The sequence below is a fragment of the Poecilia latipinna genome, unplaced genomic scaffold (genome assembly GCF_001443285.1).
Source record: "Poecilia latipinna isolate Pla-1442-1.1 unplaced genomic scaffold, P_latipinna-1.0 Scaffold599, whole genome shotgun sequence".
NCBI classification, from domain to species: Eukaryota; Metazoa; Chordata; class Actinopteri; order Cyprinodontiformes; family Poeciliidae; genus Poecilia; species Poecilia latipinna.
In genome coordinates this window covers 458,614-480,359 of record NW_015113215.1, presented here as the reverse complement: position 1 = coordinate 480,359, position 21,746 = coordinate 458,614, and the positions used below count along the sequence as shown (strand labels likewise).

The window sequence follows — 21,746 nt, the reverse complement described above, 5'->3', positions numbered from 1 at the left end:
ACGAAGAATTCAAGCAATCTTATTAAACTATTTACAGAAGGGAAGGCTATCTTCATTCTCTGTCATTTGTTGATTTTACACTTCATCTTGTAAAAGGTTTAATCAGGGAAATTACTACGCATTTTCTTGTGAGGTTTAGAGATGCAATTAAAGTTATCCAAGCTAAGCTAATTAGCCACTATAAGGCTTCCACTTTTTATATTTGCACAAAAGATACGAGCGTGAGCGTCCAGTGAATTTTAAGAGTATTTCTCTAGTTTCTTAACTAGTTAAAGCCTTTCATATCCTACCTTTATTATTCCTTAAGTTGAGTTTTCTGTGTTTATTGTGTGAAACAAAACTGTTTTCATATTACAGCTGGATCCTCTACGAGAAGCCTGGCTTTCAGGGACTCACCATCGCCTTGGAAGAAGGTGAAACAAATATAGATTTAGAAAATTTGTGGGCAGAGCCACAAACCGAACCACAGAAGGGCCCACCCACTGCCATAGGCTCAATTCGACTTGCTGTCACGGTGAGTGCACTCATTAACTTTACTTCATTTTCACCTCATATTCCCTTTAATAGCTGGTGTGACATTCAGGCCATATTTCAGAGCAAATAAGTAAATGAGTTAATCGCTGATTTGCTTTCACTGGGAGGATTTATTGAAGATTTAGCATTGGCTGCTCCGGATGATTGACATGTTTGATTTTTTTTCCCCCTCTGCTCTCTCTGTAGGATTACAGCATCCCTCACATTGATCTGTTTACCGAGCCAGAGGGCCAGGGCAGGGTGACACCGTACCATGATGATGTGATAGAAACTGGCTCATTTGGTATCCCGCTGAACACCGCTTCCATCCAAGTCCACTCTGGAGTGTGAGTGTTGCCATTTTTATAGCATCTGGTTTCAGTTACATCTCAATACTTTGTATTAGATCTTCTTTGAGAGTTTCTTTTTTGTATGAAGAATTTTCAAGTAATCTGAGTTGACAATTAAAGGTGATTTTCAAAGTTAGGAACTTTGTGACGTGCTCGCTTACTTTTTCTGAAAATGAGCAGAGCACTTGAAAAGCCACAGCAATAATCTGGGGATTAATGGTGCATCCAGTCAACAGTACTCCGACTGGTTTCAAAACACAAGTGGAAATAAAATGTTTTTGCTACATTTTATGTAAATGGCAGCCATATTGAATATGACCTCGATGGCAGGCAGGCACATTCAATTATCCAGTTCAGAATTCTGATTTCATTGGGTTAGATATTTTTCTCTTAGAACTTGCAATGTCTCTATGCAAATCAGTTGCATCTAAATGCCGAGTTGCATCTGCTCCCTGTAAGTTGAATTTCTGAAGTCTTTGGAGGGATAATCAGCTTACTGGATCGTGCAGAGAAATTTTGATTTGGTAAAATGTTTGCTTTATTTTCTCAAAACTTATGAGCAAAAGAGTGTCTGCAGCTAAAAAAAACATGGCCTTGTCTGACAAATCAAACGACTCCAGTTAAAGCCCTGGCAGCTTTTAGCAAATTCCAAATTATCATTTGTAGTGTCAAGAGAGATGGGTTTTGTGGTGACATGTCTCCTAAACACCTGGACATCATCCAGTGATTGTTTCAAAGACTTGTTAATCTTAAGATGCCCTTTGTTTGCTGCAGTTCTCTAACTTGAGCTTCAAAGGGTTTTTTTTTTTTTTTTTTGTCTCATCCTTTACCGGCTTTTTCTTTGTATGTGGGTTCAAAACAAACAACTGATCTTCACTCAGTCTTGTTTGTTTTAAGCGTTTTAGTTATTGCATTGACTGTAGATTTGAACAAGTTTCAGCAAGTTCCTATTTCCAGATTTAAGACCACACATCTATCCTACTTTGTGTTTCCCGAGCTTCCTTAATTTGCACTGTGTGCTACTTACATCATTTTGTGCATGTGTTTATTTATTTATACATTAAGTAGGAATTTTTAAAGCCCAAGACATTATGTTACGCTGTTTCTATTGTTTAGCCTGGACTATAAGCACAAAAAAATAAATAAATAAATTATAACCTCTAGTTTTCTAATTGGCAGCAGGAACACAGGGGACCTGGGTGTGACATTAATCCCTGACCTGAAGTTAATGGCTCAGATTAAAATATTCATGTTATAGAAAGCCATGGGAATGAATGAAGTTGGAAAAACTGATGTATAATCTGCAACCACAGAGGGTACATGGATTGTGTATTTTTTCTCCAAATATGGTCAAAATGTAGAAATTCAAAGAATGTCTCGAGCTTTAGTGAAACACCTGTCACTTTCATATTCGGCTTATCTCCCTTTCCCAGCAAACCTGTTGAGAATCCGCTGTGAACAACACTTAGGTAAAAAGCTGCCTGTTTGTATGAGCAATTAGTGCTGAGTTAAACTACCGAGAAAATACCCCGAGGCTCCAAAGGACAAAAGAAAATGTAGTTAGATGCATATGTGTCACTCCTATTTGCCATCACTTTTGTTGCTTTTTATATCGACTGGCATTCTCATCAGAGGTTCTCTGACGAGTAGAAATCTTTTCCTTGTTGAATGCTTATAATCATTACCTTCTTCGTTTATGTTTTGTTTGTTCTCATTCGAACTCTTTAGAAAGCCTGGGGAATGTCTGTCCTGCTGCTGCATGTCAGAAAAAAAAGGGAATAGTTGAAGACTAGACGAAGAGTGAGAACCAGACAAAGGTGTCAACTTGGCAAAATGTGGATTTTTTATTTTTTTTTCCACAGAAGAGGTGTTGGCATTTAGGCATTTTGTGCCCTGCCCCAGTAGGCAATGCGTGCTATTAAACTCGTGCTTCATAGGCTGCTTTTTCGCGGCTTTGCCTTTTCGAGGAAGAATTTAATCTGACTACCGTCGCAGATTAAAAAAAAAGCGATAGGTGTCGGATTGCATCTACTTAGATAATCCTCAAAGATCTCCTTCAGCTGCTCATCCTGCATAACTTTTCCCCTGCTTCGAGTGGAGGCGAGTGTGTAGCAGATGTGGTTTTGTTCCAGCCAAATGGAGTGAAGCTATTCCTTTACTTAGCAGAACGAGGCTGGCATCGCCTCCTGGTATTACTTCCTCAGCGGTGGCTGAAGGGGATGGGTTTGTTTTTTCCTGCCAGAGGCTCACACATGGTGATCGGTATGAGGCATCGGTATTGTGCTCGAAATGCCAGAGAAAAGGGGGCAACAAAGGCTGCCCACGCTAAAAGTGAAATGTGAAGAAAAGCGCTTAGAACTGCGGCGTGCCATTCCTCTGGCGTTCGCTCCAAAACAAGCATCTTTTGTTTTTTCATTTAAGTTTGTTTCACTCACGTCTGACGGAGGTATAAAAAACAAACCCTGTTAAAAAGCCTGATTTCACCACTCTTAAGTGCTGCACGCAGCAGGAAGTGTTGAAGTCTTTCCAGTGAGAGAGCGTCAGCTTTGTTCTCTTAGTCGAATTGTGTAAACCGTGAACTTTTTCACATGATCACATTACAACCTAAAACATCACTGAATCATTGAAGCATAGATCTTGCTGTGTGTTTGAGGTTCTTATTTTGCTGGAAGGTAAACCTTCATCCCAGATTTAAGTCTTTTGGAGCCTCGAAAAGCTTTATGTCCAGGATTGTTTTGTATTCAGCTGCATTCATCCTCCCATCAGTTCTTGTTTGTGCTAAAGAAGCAGATCCCCATACCATAATGGTACTACCATGTTTGACTGTGGGGACGGTGCATTCAAGGTCATGTACAGTAGCCACATTTCACTGAGTTCCCTACTGAGCTTGTGACAAACGACAGACATTGTCTTATTAAGGTCATTTTTATTATTTGTAGAACATTTTTAAAGACATTTTTTGTTATTTTTCTTTTAGTCTATCACAACAAATCCCAGTGAAATTAGCAGAAAAAGGTTTATGCTTATAATACTAATTAAAATACTCATAGTAATGATGCATATTATTGTAAGTGTGAGAACCATGTGCTTCCACTTTTTGCTATAAGCAACCACCTACATCAGGCCATGACTTCCTGTGATTCTGAAACCACACTGGGTGCAGCTAAGTATAACATAGAGGGACATTTAGACATAATAATAAATAAGATGGTAATGTTTGGTCTTTTGTGCATCTTCCGTCAGGTGGCTGGTGTTCACTGATCCGGGATTCGAAGGCATGATAGCCGTGCTGGAAAAAGGAGTGTATCCTGTTCCTGAGGCTTGGGGCTATTCGTCACCATTTGTGGGATCTCTTAGACCACTTAAAATGGTATGTATGTGTGTGTGTCCTCTTATGCATATAACAGTTCATTCACTACTAGTTGCCATTCTGGGAAAGGGGTTTTATGGCTGTGAGAGTTAGTTATATGTTTGGTTTTGCTGAAAACTTTAATGTTTGTTGTCCAACATAAGGGATTCTCAGTCTTTTGCTAACAAGTAAACTCTCAAGAAATTTAAAAGCAGTACAGCAGCAGATTGACATTATTTTTGTCCAAATAAAGTAATAAAAAAAAAAATAACATTCAAATTTCTTTGCACTTCATGCTTAAGGAAATATATTTCAAGGTTCAAACTGGAAAAATAAACAGTAAAGCTCCCTGAAATCAGAATGCAAGCATGGACATATGGAGATTTCTCACAAACCATTTGTTTGCACTTCTGGCAGTTCTGGAGTTATTAAACATGTAAGATTTAAGACACAATGATCTCCATTTGTTAAAAAAATAATATAAAATCCTTTTATGTTTAAATACTTTAATTTCATTGCCAGCAGCTTGTATTGCTAACAGGTGGTTCTCTAGCTGAAACATGTTTAAAGTGGCCTTGAAACTAAGCAAACTTAATCATGTCTGAATATTTGGCTTCAGAGAAAAATCGAACACATCATAAAGTACCATTCTTGGTTCACTGACCTCTGATTCAGTTTCTGCAGGGCAATTTTCAAAAATATTTCCCTCTGCGCTTCCCTTTTTGACCAGCACTGTCTGAATTTTCAATTTCATTGTATGTATTTAGAAGGGATGATCTAGACTGATTCCCTGTACCTGCTAACAGCATAACACTGGCACCGCCATACTTCATAGTTGAGCAGCTACATTCAGAGTGTTAGTTTTTCTGTTTAGGTGACGTCTTAAATTGTTATCTGCCGGGTTTTTCATAGGGGTGTCAGACTAAAATGAGCAGAGCGCACATTTACATGTGGCTTTCTAGATTTTTATTCGTACCAAACTTTGGAAACCATGTACTTTTGAGAATCCCGTTTTGCAGTACTTTGTGTTGATCCGTCACGTAAAGCTATGTTAAAATGCATTCAATTGGTCAGTTTAAATTCAAAAGGTTCTGAATGGGTTGTGCTAATCTCTCCTCAAGTTGCATTCAGTAAATGGAAGTCATTACCCAAGACAGTTGGACACACAGTCATAACTTGTCTTTTCATTTTATGCAAGTCCATGACAAAACTGCTGTCTCTCGCATCATCTTGTAACTATTTGTTTCGTTTGGGTCTTACTAGAAAATGCTGCTGTGCTACAATGTCAGTGACACCATGTTAGAGAAATGCAGGCGAGAATCGTCTTTGCAAGGCTAATTAGCAGCTTGAAATGCGCTCTTTAGATTGTTGTTATTCCTTCCTCTTGCGTTTTGTTTTTCCACGTGAATCAGCTCAGGCATGTCACTTTGTACAAAGGCTTTTGCCGTGACAGCAATCAGTTCACATTCTTTCATTTTTTATTTATTTTTTTTTTAACTTGTAATTGTTTGACACCTGTACATTTATTTCTAAAATGGCAGAATATGTTGGTTTTAATTATTGGACTTATAAAACCATATGAATAAATGCATATTAATCCATTTTTCCAGGGTGGATTCAAAGTGGAGAATCCGAACGAAGTTAAGGTAAGCACACTTTGCTTCGCTTTTGCACGGTCACCTTTGCCAGTTAAAAATTCAGATTAGAAGCATCCTCTTGAAGAAGCCTTCTGCTGCTGAGCTTTGTGTTTTCAGATCGAGACTTTGTGCAGTTCTTGCGCTGAGCCAAAAATAGTCACGATGTGACGGAACTTCCAATGCTGCGATTAAAAAAAGCAGATATTTTACTTATGCGAGATGTGAGAATTAAAGCCTCTTTTCAAATCCATCCTTTTGTGCTGTTGTTCAGCAACCGCAGAAAGTGTAAAAAAAGAAAACCATGATGCTCATTGAATGCTCTCACAAATCGATGTTAGATTTTGTGCTTTTGTGGGGAAATAGAAAGAGTGACAGTGCATTAAAAATATACAGGTCCTTCTAAAAAAATAACATATTGTGATAAAGTTCATTATTTTCCATAATGCAATGATAAAAATTAAACTGTCATATATTTTAGATTCTTTGAACACCAACTGAAATATTTCAGGTCTTTTATTGTTTTAATACTGATGATTTTGGCATACAGCTCATGAAAACCCAAAATCCCTGTCTCAAAAAATTTGCATATTTCATCCGACCAATAAAAGAAATGTGTTTTAATACCAAAAAAGTCAACCTTCAAATAATCATGTTCAGTTATGCACTCAATACTTCGTCAGGAATCCTTTTGCAGCCTTCAATGCGGCATGGAGGAAATCAGCCTGTGTCTCTGCTGAGGTGTTATGGAGGCCCAGGATGCTTCGATAGCGGCCTTAAGCTCATCCAGAGTGTTGGGTCTTGCGTCTCTCAACTTTCTCTTCACAATATCCCACAGATTCTCTATGGGGTTCAGGTCAGGAGAGTTGGCAGGCCAATTGAGCACAGTAATACCATGGTCAGTAATACCAGTGGCACTGTGAGCAGGTGCCAGGTTGTGCTGAAAAATGAAATCTTCATCTCCATAAAGCTTTTCAGCAGATGGAAGCATGAAGTGCTCCAAAATCTTCTGATAGCTGCTGCATTGATCCTGCCCTTGATAAAACACAGTGGACCAACACCAGCAGCTGACATGGCAGCCCAGACCGTCACTGACTGTGGGTACTTGACACTGGACTTTTAGGCATTTTGGCGTTTCCTTCTCCCCAGTCTTCCTCCAGACTCTGGCACCTTGATTTCCGAATGATATGCAAAATTTGTTTTCATCTGAAAAAAGTACTTTGGACCACTGAGCAACAGTCTAGTGCTGCTTCTCTGTAGCCCAGGTCAGGCACTTCTGCTGCTGTTTCTGGTTCAAAAGTGGCTTGACCTTTGACCTGGGGAATGAGGGACCTGTAGCCCATTTCCTACACACGCCTGTGCACAGTGGCTCTGAATGTTTCTACTCCAGACTCGGTCCACTGCTTCCCCCAAGGTCTGGAATCGACCCTTCTCCACAATCTTCCTCAGGGTCCGGTCACCTCTTCTCGTTGTGCAGCGTTTTCTGCCACACTTTTTCCTTCCCACAGACTTCCCACTGAGGTGCCTTGATACAGCACTCTGGGAACAGCCTATTCGTTCAGAAATTTCTTTCTGTGTCTTACCCTCTTGCATGAGGGCGTCAGTGATGGGCGTCTGGACAGCAGTCAGGTCAGCAGTTTTACCCATGATTGCGGTTTTGAGTAATGAATCTTTTGCAGGTGTTTAGAGTTACTTCGTTGATTCAGATGATGAGGTTAATTGGTCGTTCAGAGAACCTTTTCATGATATGCTAATTTTTTGAGACAGGAATTTTGGGTTTTCATGAGCTGTATGCCAAAATCATCAGTATTAAACAATAAAAGACCTGAAATATTTCAGTTGGTGTGCAATGAATCTAATATATGACAGTATAATTTTTATTACATTATGGAAAATAATGAACTTTATCACAATATGCTATTTTTTTGAGAAGGACCTGTATTACACTTTAACAGCTATTTTGAACTGAGTGGTCTTGAATGCAGTCTGCCTGTGCCTTTTTGCAGGCTTTGGTGTACGAGAAGGCCGGCTTTGAGGGCTCCTGCTTAGAAATCGACAGCGACGTTTTGAGCTTTTACGAGACAGAAGGAGGCCTCGCTGCAGAGGGAACAAACCTCGAAACAAGGGCACTTAAATCTGTGGGATCTTTAAAAATCATTGGAGGACTGTGAGTCATCTTCTCACGCTTTTTCATCCTAACCTTGTGCAAGTTGAAATTAAGGTGTCATTGTCTCAGTCCTAAGCCGAGCGCATTCAACTCTCAAACTGTTTAAACAGCAGAATCTATAAATGGAGCTGAAGTACAGATGTTTTCCTCTTCCAGCTGGGTGGGCTACACCCTGCCCGGGTTCGAGGGTCAGCAGCACATCCTGGAGGAAGGGGAGTACCTGGACTGCAGCGAATGGGGAGGCTCTGAGCTTCTGTCGCTACGACCAATAATATCTGTGAGTCCTGCACTAAATACGTTCCTCTGGCCCATGTCTGACCAAAGCAGATGGAAACATGTAATACATTGAAATAAGTGGAATTTGTCTAAAAACTGACCAGTCAGATTTGTGATGCGCAACCAAGTTCTAAAGTTTTACACGCAAATTCTTAAGGCATCAACCTCACAGTAGAAATTCTGGGCACGATTTTTCCTGATTCCACAAGGCATCATGCTTATGGAGATTAAATATTGTTACTGCAGTTTTTAATGAAATGTCAGAGAAATGATCAGCGTCTTGAAATTCCCCAAGTTAAGTGACTTATAAATTTGAGCTGTTTCCTAAGTTATGTTTTTCAATTAAAATACATACATATTATGGGTAGCATTGTTCTACCTACAAAAAATGTGGTAAAATATTTTAGCACCAGTACAAAACATTGTTTTTAGTTTCAAATAAAGCAATCAGATAATGTGGGAATCTCATACTAGAATGACATGTTTTTACATGTCCAGTGTTTCAGATGGTATGAATAGTTTTTTGTGATTAACTTGGATGACCAACATTAAATTAGTGTTTAACAGCGTAATGAAAACATTTTACTAATGGGCTTCTTAGCTAATTTTTGTGTTGTGATTTGTGAATAATGCAGATTTTGGCGTGCTGTGACACATCCAGCATTTTCTTCTTATCTTTGTTCATTTGTGAGTCTGGTGGATTTTATTTTATTTTATTTTTTTGTGGCAGGATTTTCTATCTCCTCACCTGAAGCTGTTCACTGACAAAAACCTTGGCCACCTTGGCTTGAACATTGACCTCACCGTGCCTGTTGTTAACATGGACGACACGGGCTACGGCATGAAGACGCAGTCTATCGAAGTCAAAAGTGGCGTGTAAGTGACACTTTTTAATATATTCATCCTAGAAGTCTTTTTTTTTGCTTTTTATGCGAGCAGCAAATGAAACTAAAAGGCGCTTTGCTGGAAACAATATCTTGAGTACTTAACATTCCTGCTAAATTCTAGTAACGTGGGCGCTTTTCAAAAATGTTTTTCTTCCCTTCAAGTTCATAATTAGCTGAGAGTTCCTGCAAAGCCTTGTTGATTTACTGCCATTCTTCGTGGTTCAGGTGTAGCGGCAAAAACTGCCACACCCAGGCAGACAGGTCAAGACAGAGGAACAAATTTGCTAATGTTTTTTAGTTCTCCAAGCCTGCACTTCCTTGTCTAGGTATGTTTACGTTGGAGCACGCTGCCTCACACCCTGCTGTGCTGTGGGATAATTGTGAAATTCAGTTTCACACTATGTGTGGAGGAGGTGATGGCTCTCTGAATAAAAAAAAACAAAACAAAAAAAAAAAAAAAAAAACATCTACTCATGATCTCTATTTATATGTAAGCAAGAAACATGCAGCCGTGGTATTTGGTTGTGGTCTGTGCTCTTTTCTTTTTTTTTTTTCTTTTTTTTGTTTTAGTGTAGAAATAAAACAAACTGAGAGCAAATAGGGATAATGAAGAGCAGAACACGCAATGCCAACTTGCTTCCCAAGGGAGAAACTAACAAGACTGTTATTACTGCGGAGCGGAACATTGCGTCCTTCTTTACGAGGAAGAAGGAAGAGCTCACAGTGCTGAAATTCTTGCTGCGCTGCTTGTCTGCCATTAGGCTGCACCGCCTCGCCCATGTTCTCCCGCCGTGCCTGCGAGCCTGTGATTGGTTCTGACGCGTTTGAATTTGACTTGCCTCTCATGCTGTTCGTCTATAAAGGCAAATACACTCCCTTGCTCTATTTTTTTATATATTTTTATTTAAATTCAAGGAACCAGATCCAAAACGCCAAGACTTATGGTGATTCGCAATAAAATGCTGACATGCTACCACGTAGCATTAACTGCGCTATTAGTTTGGATTCTGTCCAAATATTGCTGCAGCGTATGAGAGTTACGCACGACTTGGAATCTTGCGGTGATCTTTCTCAGGAATTGTGGTCACATCAAACACTAACCTGTCACTGTTAATTAAAACAGAATGAAATTGAAAATTGTCATGTCTGTCAGAGAGATCACTCTCCTCCTCATCTGCTTTGTTGTTTGTTTTTTTTTCTTCTTTTTTTTACCCACCTGTAGCTGGGTTGTGTTTGAAGAGCCGGACTTTTGCGGCGAGTCCTACATCCTGGAGAAAGGCCTGTATGGGAGCCCAGAAGACTGGGGCGCGCTGCAGCACAAAGTTGGCTCGACTATGCCTGTCGTGCTGGTAAGAGCGGGTGACTCACAGGGAAACCATGAAATCTCACTGTTTTCGCTTTTGGCGGAAAAGTTGCCTGGTTGTTACTCAGACGGCCCAGCGAGTGCGTCGTATTTTAGCATTCTGTCGCTAAAACAGAAAATGTTTTTGTTTGGGCTGGAGGGTTAGAGGAGCGTGTCTGACAAGATTTCACTTCCCCAGCTCTGACCCGCTGCATGTGACCAGTCACAACACTCATCTTTGTAGCACAATCTAATAATAAGACGGAGCAGATGCATCTCGGGAGTTCTTGGGCAATTCTACACAGAGAAAATATCTTCAGAAGCATGAGTCACTGTCAAATCAAGAACGAAAATGTGGCCTGTGGAAAGGGAACATCATCAGAATGATCAGAAAGGTGACTCATGCAGAAGCTGTTTTGGTTACAAACAAGAGGATAAACAGTCACTGTTTATGCAGCGGGGTGTAGTGTAGCGTCAAAAATTGAGTGAAAACAAACAAAAAAAAAAGATTAATTTACTGATTAAAGTGTTCTTCTCTAATCACTTTATCTAAAAACAAGTGAAATCCCCGAAAATGTAAATGAAACAGGCATTCCAAAGAAACAGTTTTGTCACTACGAAGGGAGAAATATGATGCATTAGAAGCCTATAAACCCACAAACGGGTTCATTCGATCGCAATCAAAACACATAAAAAAAAATTATACTAGAAACCCTTTAAGTTTAATGGGTTTATTGCTGCTTTCATTTCAACACATCATAAAGAAAAACATACTAAGTGGCTGCATTCTGCTGAGTTCAAAGCATTTATAGACCTTGAAGTTATCAACTCCTGACTCCTTCCAATGATTTATTTATTTTTTTTCAGGTAAGCTGAGTACTAACTTTAATCAATTTCACAAACAGATATTTGCATGAAGTAGAACATCCCTCCGCCTTAAAGGGTGAATCTAATCAATATATGTAGGAGAGTCTCAGCAGACTCTGACCAGAAACTGCTTTAAGAACTGTTCCAAGAACAATAACATGAATTATTCATGAACAGGTTTGAGGAATCTTAATAAAAATGCTACACTTTGTGTCCATGTGAGGCTGATGGTTATAATTCCACCTCAACCTCCAAGAACATTTGGTCCATTTAAGCAACTGTACAAAAAGTAGATTTTTATGTCGCCCATTCGTTTCATATCGACTTTGTACATAACAATCGGGGGAAAAAAATGTTTGAGGATTTTTGTCAGCAATTATAAAGCATAGACTGCATTTTTTTATTTTCAATTCTCTTTCCTTAGATGTGTTTTCGTTTTAAATTAGTTTCATTTCTCTTTCCTTTCATTGCAGAATGATTTTGAGAACACTGCCAAGTTTAAGGTAGGCCCTGGCCACAACAATATTAGTGCGCAAACTTGTACTCTTGTCCATCTGATGTGACTTTGTGTGAAGGGACGTGACTCATTCTGTTATTGTTTTGCTCTTCTCTGTGTCCCACCAGGTGCAGCTTTTCTCTGATCCCGGTTTCCAGGGCTCTGTCCTTGTCCTGGAGGACAGTGCACAGTGCCTGCAGGATGGTTTCTCAGTGGCTTCCTGCAAAGTCCTGGCAGGGAGGTGAGCAATCCCACACGCTGAGGGGAAAACATTTCACTGTAACTGTTTTTGAGTTATGACAGGCTGAATCAATAGTGCTTACGGACACTTTGCAACAACCTTCGAAAAGCGGAGCTTAAACATGGAGGCGCTGTGGCTGAAAAGAATAATCTCCGAGTCTGCTAACAGCTCTGCTTTTCAGTTGTTTTCATATACGAGCTGATTAAAATACACGGCATTGCCTACAGATATTTCACTTTGCTTTTTTGGCATTTGTTTATTGTACTGCTTATCAAATAAAAATTAGCACAAATGCAAAAACATGTTAAAGAAAATGACTTGTTTTTTTGTTTTTTTTCCATTGTAATCTTCGTTTTTTCCTTTGCATTCCATGTCCATGTTCATGCAAATTACCCTCAGCTGGCTGGCGTTTGAAGGGCAGAACTTCACAGGGAAGATGTATGTGTTAGAGGAAGGAAGTTACCCAGATCTGAGAGCGATGGGCTGTGTCGGCGGGAGCTCATCCATCCTGTCGCTGCAGACTGTTGGCTTTGTGAGTCTGTATTTTGTCGATTTTTTTTAATGCCATTCCACCCACCTCTGTGTTTTGGCTTGCTTGTCCCTTTAAAGGTGCAGCGCTTTACATCTTCTTTGTGTGCTGTGTTTCATAAATCAGTGTGTGTGAGATAAAGGCTTTCACCGATTGTGTTGCCATTCATTTTTGGGGTGCTCTGCTCCCTGGAAACTGCTCAGGTTATTGTTAGAATCAGAAAAGTGGAAATTAGTTTTGCTGCTTGTTCTATTACAGAGTCGAACACTAAGAACTGAAATTCAATCAGTTAGAAATCACTGGCTGCCTTGTTAAAATTCTTAATATATCTGTATTTTGACTATCTACACATTTTACATGGAAGGCGGTTTTGGCAAATAAGATGTAGTAGTTTGAAGAGAGATGTTAGATAATGAAGTGCAGCTCTAAAAATGGATTTTAGCCTGTTGATTACTACTAGTTGTTTTTATCAGTGGACAAAGTGTTAGCTGTTTCTGTTGTTTCACCATTTTACACTTCCTTTATTGAGGAAATATGATGGATATGATGATTTCCATTGTTTTGTTATTATGTATTTGATGCTTTGGAATTTATTATACATATGCGGTGTAATTATTTATACCATTACCACTCTTGTCCACAGTTCTGGCCACCCACAATGGAATCCATCAAGCTGCCTTGTGGTTTCTAAACAAGGCAAATGTTGTTACGTAACCCCAAGAGAGTGATTTATATATTTATGAACTTGTAAGAATCCATAAACTAAATTTAAATTGTAAAGTATTTTGAGTTCAAACCATTTAATGTTGATTTTGTACAAAGAATTGGACAGTTCAGTTCTTTGTCCTTGTACTCATAAAAGGTGCTGTCCAGTCACAAATAAGACACTTACATCAATTTATAAAACAGGCCTTCTTTACAAGTTTCCAGACAGCTTATTTGCCAAGAAGCACAGAGGTCTGAGTGCGGTCGGTTTCCAGGGCAACTTCTGAAATGACTCTTATTTCGAACTGCGTGACCTGCAGTTTTCCGAGTTTGTTAATGCTCCTTCTTTTGACTTTCTTGGCAGGAGTTTTCTCTGCCATCCATCACTCTGTTCGAGCGGTGCGGTTTGCGGGGGAAGAGGGTGCTGCTCACAGAAGGATCAGTCAACCTTCCGCTGGCGGGAGGATGCAGCCGAGTCCAGTCCGTGCTGGTGAAGGGAGGCATGTGAGTACATTGTAACCCATGCCGGACTGGTGCAACCCAAATTATATGCATATGCAATTGAAATCAGATATTTGCATACACCAAATAAAATGACACACACACTGTCTGAAGTTAAATCTGTTCAAACCTCTCTTGTTTTAGGTCAGGTAGAATTACCTAAATTATTTCTATTTCCTAAATGCCAGAGAACAAAGCAGGGACTTTTTTTTTTTTTCTTTTTGAGATTTTTTTGTGTCTTTTCTTTATTTCAAAAGTTCAAAAGTACATTTGGTCAGCAGCAGGGATAATTGTCTAAACCGTATGACTTGAGTCAAACCTTTTTTATAGATGTTTGTGGAAGGACGCCCCAAACACAAACATCTGAGTTAATTGGAGGCACACCTGTAGACGTATTTTTCATGCCACACCTGGAACACACTGCTTTCTTGTTTGACACGATGGGAAAGTCAAAGGAAGTCAGAGCCAAGATATCAGGAAGGAAACGGTGCAACTGTACGAATCTGGTTCATTCCCTGAGAACAATTTACAGATGTTTAAAGGTGTCTCGTTCATCTGTTCAAACAGTTATATGCAAGTATAGACACGGTGGGAATGCACAAGCAATGTGCTGCTCAGAAAGGAGAAGGGTTCTCTGTCCAGGAGATGAACGTATTTTGGTCCGAAATGTGCATCTTTACCTCAGAACAAAAGCCAAAGACCTTGTCTAGATTCTGGCTGAAGCTGGTAAATAGTGTCGTTATCCACAGTCAAACTGTCCTGTACCGACATGGGCTCAAAAGGATCTTCCAAACAAACAATAACTGGACAACAAAGTTAATGTTTTGGCGTGGCCATCACAAAGTTCTGACCTCAGTGGGATGGAGAAGTTGTCCGAAGATCTGAAAAGGTGTGTGCGAGTGCATCTTTTTCTAAGAAAATAAAAGATGTTGCAGTGAACATCATGTTAATTCTTGTATTTGGTTGTAACTGTTTTTAATTGTAACACATTTACTTACAAAAAAACCAACTGCATTTCGGTTCCTGTTTAATTATCTTATTGGCAATGTTTCGACAAGTTAGCCACAGACATGGTCTGACCTGGTCCATTTTGTGCATGTTTCTATTCTAAGCTCTGCTAACAAAGTCAAAATTCTTTAAATAAAAAGTAGCCTCTTTTTTTCCCCCCATAAACATAAAGTCTAATCTATTTGTTTTTAACGTTGTTGAATAGAGACATTTAAGCTCCCAAATTTCTAGCATTTTGGATTCCTCCATTAAACTTTTTCATTTTTCATTTGAAAAGATAAAAGGATGCTGGAGAACAAAGCTCTGGCTGAGTGGGCATGACATGATTCTGCAGAATGTAAGGCAGGTAGCCAGCTGTCAGCAGGCAGTGACTGACAGGCTCATGCATGGGTTGTGTTTCTGCTGCAGATCAGAAACACTGTTCTGTCAAAGTAATTTATTCTGCAATGGAAGGCATGAAACAGAGAGCTGTTTTTTTTTTTATGTTCACTGAAAAGAAAAAAATAAAATCAGTCTTTGCTCTGCCGGTTCTTAGAAGTGCTGTTTCTAAATGTATCATTTATGGTGGTTTTGAAGCTTCTTGCTTCCATAGTAATTAGCTGTGTGACAAACCTCTGCCTTCGAGTCTTAAAAAAATGGATGAACTTTAGCAGACAAACCAAAAAGAACCCAAAAATAAATCTAATTGATTTTTGGTGATGAAAGAAACAAGCTGAAAGGTTGACAACCTCAAAATAGAAAGAAAGAAAAAAAAAGAAACGCCTGGCTTTGTTCTCCTTTAAAAACAGAGGCTGTTTTTAAACATGCTTAAGAGAGAATCTCAAAGACTCCTATCGCGACAGAGGGAACGGGAGCTATTTGTGTAAATGACTGGGTGTGAAATGGAGATGGAGATGTTCATCAGATTTCAAATCCAGAGTGCTGCCTCAGCACATCTCACAGTCGCACCGCTGACATGCAGATCAATGATGGAAACCTGCCGCCGATGTGCCAGATTCAGACTGCAGGTGTGAGTCCAGCTGAGGAAATAAAGAGCTTGCAGTGGAGTGGCTTATTCCCACTGCAGAGCAAAAATCAGGATTACCTCAGAACCTTTTAAAAGATTATCTTAGAGAGGTTGGCGTTCTCTCATTTTGTCAGTCATTAACAGATCAATTTTTTTTTTTTATTTAATTATTGGCTTCAATCCATGACATGAATCATAACCAACAAAATTGATTATTTTTATATATGTATAATATATAAATCTGATAAAGATTAAAAACATATTTTTGGATGCATAAGTGCAGTTTGTCTTTTTCTCTTTTATGTGTTGCAGTCTTGAGAATAAGCAGTTATTCAAAGGCATGTATATGGAGACACAAGAAGAAAAATTCTGCCTTTTTCATCTTGAAGTGATATTTACTTATATGGGTTTGCTGTAATCATGCAAGATGTAAGATTTGTCTTTTTTTCTTTTTCTTGCATCAGGTGGATATTATATGAGGGAATCAACTACAGGGGTGGCCAGATTTTACTGAAACCTGGCGAGGTTCCCGACTGGCGGAAGTTCAGCAGCTGGCAGAAAATTGGATCTCTTCGCCCTCTTCTACAGGTTTGCTCCTCCCTGTGTCATACCTACCGTAGTTCAAAGGTTGTACTTAATGTCAACTTCTAAAGACTGCGTGCATACATATGTAACAGACACATCTGTTCTTGGCATCCATTTTATTTGGAGATTCACCAGAGAGATTGGAATCACCAAACTGCTGAACAGACACTGAAAAATCTTCTTTTTTTTTAAGTAAATGTATCAAAGCTAAAGGTTCCAGGCATTCTTGTTTTACAAACACATTCACCAGCAGCGTGAACATTTATTCTGCTTTTTGTTGTTTTGCCCTTTGTTAAAAAGGCCCTCAAAGGAAATTGGCCGGGAAAAACCCGACTGATGAATCTTTACTTTGATTTGTTGCCCCTTTTAAAACCTAACTCAGAAAGAAAGAAAAAAAAAAACCCACTTTTAATCCAATAGCAAATGTCATTTAACCTCTGATCTTCACAGCTTAAATGTCTTTCCTTGTGTGTGCAGAAGCAAGTGTACTTCCGTTTAAGAAACCGGCAGACGGGTCTAATAATGTCAGTGACTGGTGATTTGGATGACGTCAAACTTCTGCGGATACAAGAAACTGAAGAGACGGCCGGCGTGGAGCAGATATGGTCCTACCAGGACGGATATTTACACTGCAAGGTACAAGCTGGTCATTGTCATATTGGTAATGTCAAAGGCATGCATTGTTCCCAAAGGGCTTCTACGCAGTCCAAAAAAATGTATTTGATTGCACTACCTCCCAGATCTGAATAAGCATGGAAAAAGAAAATAGAGCATAAAAATTCAATGTGCAGTCAGCATGTTGGTGTAAGTTCTTATGTTTTCTTATGGACTTGTCTATCCATCCATCAAGATCTAAAGCTTGAGCTCAAGAGGATATGACCAAAAAAAAATTGCCCTGGACGTTTGGGTCTAAGACGGTGTGTAGCTTTCATCAGGTAAATGTGCAGGAACCCTGAGGCTGGGACAATCTTCAGCAACTTTGAAAAATGAAACTAACGTAATAGTCCAATTTAAAACAAAAACCGAGATTAGGCAAATTCTTTGGACCGGAAGGACCATTATTGAGTTTAATCCTGGAGTGAATGGAAATTAATTTGGACATTCAATCGTTTTCAAGACATAATTAAGAGAGATGTGCGCATCAGGCGTACGTATCACATGTTCTTTGAGGTCTGGCTCGATGATTGTGATTTTAATTAAATTTAATTAAATGTGACAAAGAAATGGCTGTATAAAGAGTTGTTCATATTCCATTGACTCAGCAGCTTTGAGCCCAACAGAAACTGAAGAATTATTTCCTTTTATGCATCGACTCACATGTTCCTAACCTTTATGGGGTTTTTCTGAACTAAAACAAAAGAGCATGCTGTTTGCTGGCGACCTGATAACGTGGAAGTGTTCAAGTTTGATGTCTTACATAACAGAAAAACAAAATAAATTCCTTTATATCTGACCGGCTGCTCACTGGTCAAAGCTGATTGAAGACAGATTGTGAGATTTTGATAACTGGTGCACCAATATATTGCTCTTCTGTACTAATAAGAGATGCTTGCTTCTGTTTCTTTCTAATTACCTGCATCCAGCTCTTGGAGGAGTGCTGCCTGAGTCCAAGTGGCAGTGTCACGATTGCTGGAACCCGAGTCGGTCTCACGCCGCCGGAGCTCAACAACCAACTCCACCTCTGGAGCATCACCCCTGAAGGCTTCATCCGCTACATCCCCAAGGGTGATCTGGTCCTGGAAGTCAAAGGTGAGCCTCCAAGCCTGACATGTGGCTCTTGAATCATAAAAGATAGGCAGTCCAAGTTATTTATCTTACACATCTAAAAAGGTAAAAAGTCACCACTGGAGATTATTTCTTATGAAATTATTTTATTTATTCTTATAAAATAAGAAATAATCTCCAGTTAAGAGCTTTGATAAAGTACTTTTACCCCTTTGAACTTTTTTTCTTTTTTTTTTTTTGCATTTTCACAGATTTCAATTAAACATTTGTATGTATTTTTATGCTAATTTATGTGATAGACAAATATAAAGTGGTTCATCACTATGAAGTGGAAGATTAATAAAGCTATGCTTATAATGAGACACACGACTATAAATACTGTACATCAGAGGTTTGTTAGGGAAGATTATTTAACAAACAGGAACAGGTCATTTCTCAGTCCATCATATTGTCACCTTTCAAAAATAATGGCCAGAGTCATCTTTTGCCAAAGGGGATTTTGGCAAACAAAAAAAAACAACATAAAAAACACTTTTGGCATAATGTGAAAATGGATGGCTACACTGCCTCACTAGCATATAGTCAGCCTCTACAGAGTTTTGCTAATGAGCTAAAAGTGGAGCTAGGTATGCTGAAGCAGGGTGTGCCCTTGAGGAATGCAGTTAGAGATCACTGCCTTACAGGGGAGAATGCTAATGGCATCCAATTTTTTAGATGTTTTTAGCATTAGTGGCCTTTATTGGACAGTAAACTGGCAGGAAACAGTGAGGAGAGAGCGAGAAGGAAGACAAATGGCTGCATGTCGAACCCAGAACACGCTCTACCTTTTCCTTGAACTTCACATTAGCGCTATACTTTGTAATGGTCAGTCATTTAAAATCCCATTTAAAGAAGACATTAAAGTTTGTGTTTGTAAAGCAGGGCAAGAATAAGAAACTGCAAAAAAAGTTAAATTGGTTCATTTTCAAGAAGCATTATTAGACAAATGACCAATCATTTCAGGTTGAAATTTAACTACTGTATCCATTACTCTTCATAATAATGCAATAATGTTCCTTAATGTTGTCTGTGCTTTTACAATTTTCTTTTGGGCGGATTATGCTGAAACGAAAATTTAACAATTGGCACTCTATTACTTAGCTTTCCCCTCAAAAAAAAGCTGTTCATTAGTGACACCTTGTGGATTAAACACTGAAATTGTGAATGAACTTTTCTTTAATATGCTAACTTACTGAATATTACTGTGCGTTATAAAATATCATATGCATATAACTGTGAGCATTGATCTCGCCTCCGACCTAGTCATTTAATTCTGATCAGGTAAATAATTTGCAGCATGAATTCCTTCTTAAATAGGATTACATTGATAATTTATATGCCTTTATGATTTAAAAAGGAAACAAACGTTTAATTATCTGGATACTAACTGACGACGTGTTTTGCATTTCAGGTGGACATCACTACGATAAAAACCAAGTGATTCTCAACACACTTGACAAACATAAACTACAGCAGAGATGGCACGTGGAGGTCATTTAAACGGCTTTGTTGAACTTTTTCCTCATTATAAGAAGAACTTTGTTGGAGGCCAGAGAGGACGACATTTGGCTTCAGACCTTTCGATGAGGGAGGTCAACACGGAGAGTAAATTTTCTAAGAATGTATTATTACCCATTAAGCATATATTAAGTAGGAACTTGAAAATACTTTGATTTTTTTAAAACCTACATAAATGCTGTTACATAAAAAGTAACAGCATGCCGCTGTGTCCTGCCTTACAATCCATCTGCATAAAATACAAGCAATAATCATTTGTCTTTTTTTTTTGTTTTACCAGAATTATTAAAGCTGTAAAACTTATTTTTGTCAATAAATGTCTTAAATATATTGCATATGCATCACTATTTTACAAATGTGGAAAGGATTGATTTAATGAGAATTTATTTTTCTCAAAAAAAAAAAATAAATAAATTCTGTTCAGATAATGTAAACATGCAACATGCAATACATGGCTATGTTATTCCAGCAAGAAAACACAAACGAGTACAAACAAATTCAAGTCTTTTACTGAGAAACCTTTAAAGATGATTAAACCAAATTCCATTTTTTATATATATATATATATATATATATATATATATAACATGGAATAACTTTTAAATGTCACCATTTTAAATGTACTTTAATTTCAATAAAGCATGAACACAGCATAATTAAAACACCGTTTGTAAATATAAAATGGCGCAGAAAGGTGAGCGCTGTAAGAAAAACATCATTTGGCTTTCTCTCTTCTCTTCCGCTCGTGACCTTTCCCATTTGGAGTTCACACTCTGTCGCTGTGAGTTGTAACACTGTGAAAGGTCAAAGAAGCGCACGAGGGATTCTCTTGGCAATTTTCGTCTTCAATTTTGCTGCAGTGTCGTTTCTTGCGCTTTTTGCTCAAACTCCGCGGCCTCCGTGTACTTGGCGTCTTCAGCCACCTCGACGACAGTCTTCCCTCTGGCGTGGCCCTGCTCCAGCTTCTGGAACGCTTGAGGCACCTGGCTAAACGGAAACTGGGCCTCCACAACCGGCAGGATCTGGAACGAACGAAAAATTCAGAAGCTTAAAGTAGAATCGATTCAGTAGGTGTTGGGTGAAAAATTATGAACCTGTCTAGAGTTGCAGTGGGCTTTTTTTTTTTTTTTCTTCAAATGCTTCATGAGGGAGTTTCCCTGCCTTCTGATCCTGTAGTTTTTGACTGAAGTTGCTCGGTTCTATTTTGTGGATTCAGGATAAAATGAGCCAGCACTGAACACAGTAGTCTCTCCCCGCTGCAAAGCAGTGACTATAACTACAAACTGCAGTGGTTATAGTCATTTTAAGACCTGATAACAAGGTCTTAAAATAATATTTCACAGCAGAAAAATAATCTCACAAAAAAAAGTGCATCCATCAATTTGATCACATGTACAGTCATAGATGTAGCCTTTTGGACAGAGACATGCCTTAAAAGTCAAAAGTGATGAGCTGATGTTTTGTTTTGCTTTACAAAATATTAGAAATAAAAGTTTGTTTGTTTTTTTTTAATCTTTTTAACACCGACAGGTTTTGAAAATTAAAATACAATTATACACATGTGATTTATTTAATTCAGGACTGAAAATAAACATAAGCTCTGCTTTAACAGTGCCAAATGTGAGGGAGAGGTTAAGAATGTGATGAGCCTGGACAATCCTCTGCTAGTCCAGCACAGGCAGCTCAGCTTGTTATTCTGGTCAGCAGCTCTTGTCTTTAACAATGAATGGAGGGCGCAATGGCGTCACTACAGACCAGATAGTGGATGTGTGTGTGAGTGAGTGAGTGAGTGAGTGAGTGGGGGTTTTGTTGTTTGTGTGTGTGTGTGTGTGCTTGCTCCCCAGCTTCCAGCCACTGGTCAGAGTGTAAGGCAAGCTGTAAGCCCCCCAGGACAAAAGGACAGAGGGTCCACACGCCTCGGCGACTGGCTGCTCAGCACTGTTTTAAAATCCATTCACAGTTTCCTGGCGCCCGACTCGCATCGGCCCCCCCCCCCCCCCCCCCCCCC

The 21,746-nt window shown here is 39.0% G+C and overlaps 2 protein-coding genes across 3 annotated transcripts in view; one reads left to right on the top strand and one right to left on the bottom strand.

The window, feature by feature from the left end:
* LOC106953740 (uncharacterized) overlaps nt 1-20,071 on the top strand; it is a 33,727-nt gene extending 13,656 nt beyond the window's left edge. For both annotated transcript variants that reach the window (XM_015042713.1, XM_015042712.1), the window contains 16 exons: nt 358-514; nt 721-860; nt 4,107-4,233; nt 5,823-5,858; nt 7,853-8,013; nt 8,170-8,290; nt 9,020-9,165; nt 10,399-10,525; nt 11,859-11,888; nt 12,010-12,122; nt 12,522-12,654; nt 13,721-13,860; nt 16,336-16,459; nt 16,934-17,092; nt 18,040-18,205; nt 19,632-20,071. In XM_015042713.1, the coding sequence (XP_014898199.1) occupies nt 358-514; nt 721-860; nt 4,107-4,233; nt 5,823-5,858; nt 7,853-8,013; nt 8,170-8,290; nt 9,020-9,165; nt 10,399-10,525; nt 11,859-11,888; nt 12,010-12,122; nt 12,522-12,654; nt 13,721-13,860; nt 16,336-16,459; nt 16,934-17,092; nt 18,040-18,205; nt 19,632-19,720 (1,969 nt within the window). In that variant the 3' untranslated portion in view covers nt 19,721-20,071. The remainder of the gene's footprint in view (nt 1-357; nt 515-720; nt 861-4,106; nt 4,234-5,822; nt 5,859-7,852; nt 8,014-8,169; nt 8,291-9,019; nt 9,166-10,398; nt 10,526-11,858; nt 11,889-12,009; nt 12,123-12,521; nt 12,655-13,720; nt 13,861-16,335; nt 16,460-16,933; nt 17,093-18,039; nt 18,206-19,631) is intronic.
* Nucleotides 20,072-20,231: 160 nt separating this feature from the next.
* The window catches only part of LOC106953741 (reticulon-4-interacting protein 1 homolog, mitochondrial-like), a 12,555-nt gene continuing 11,040 nt past the window's right edge, over nt 20,232-21,746 (bottom strand). The window contains exon 9 of the mRNA XM_015042714.1: nt 20,232-20,760. Coding sequence (XP_014898200.1) covers nt 20,584-20,760 — 177 coding nt within the window. The 3' untranslated portion in view covers nt 20,232-20,583. The remainder of the gene's footprint in view (nt 20,761-21,746) is intronic.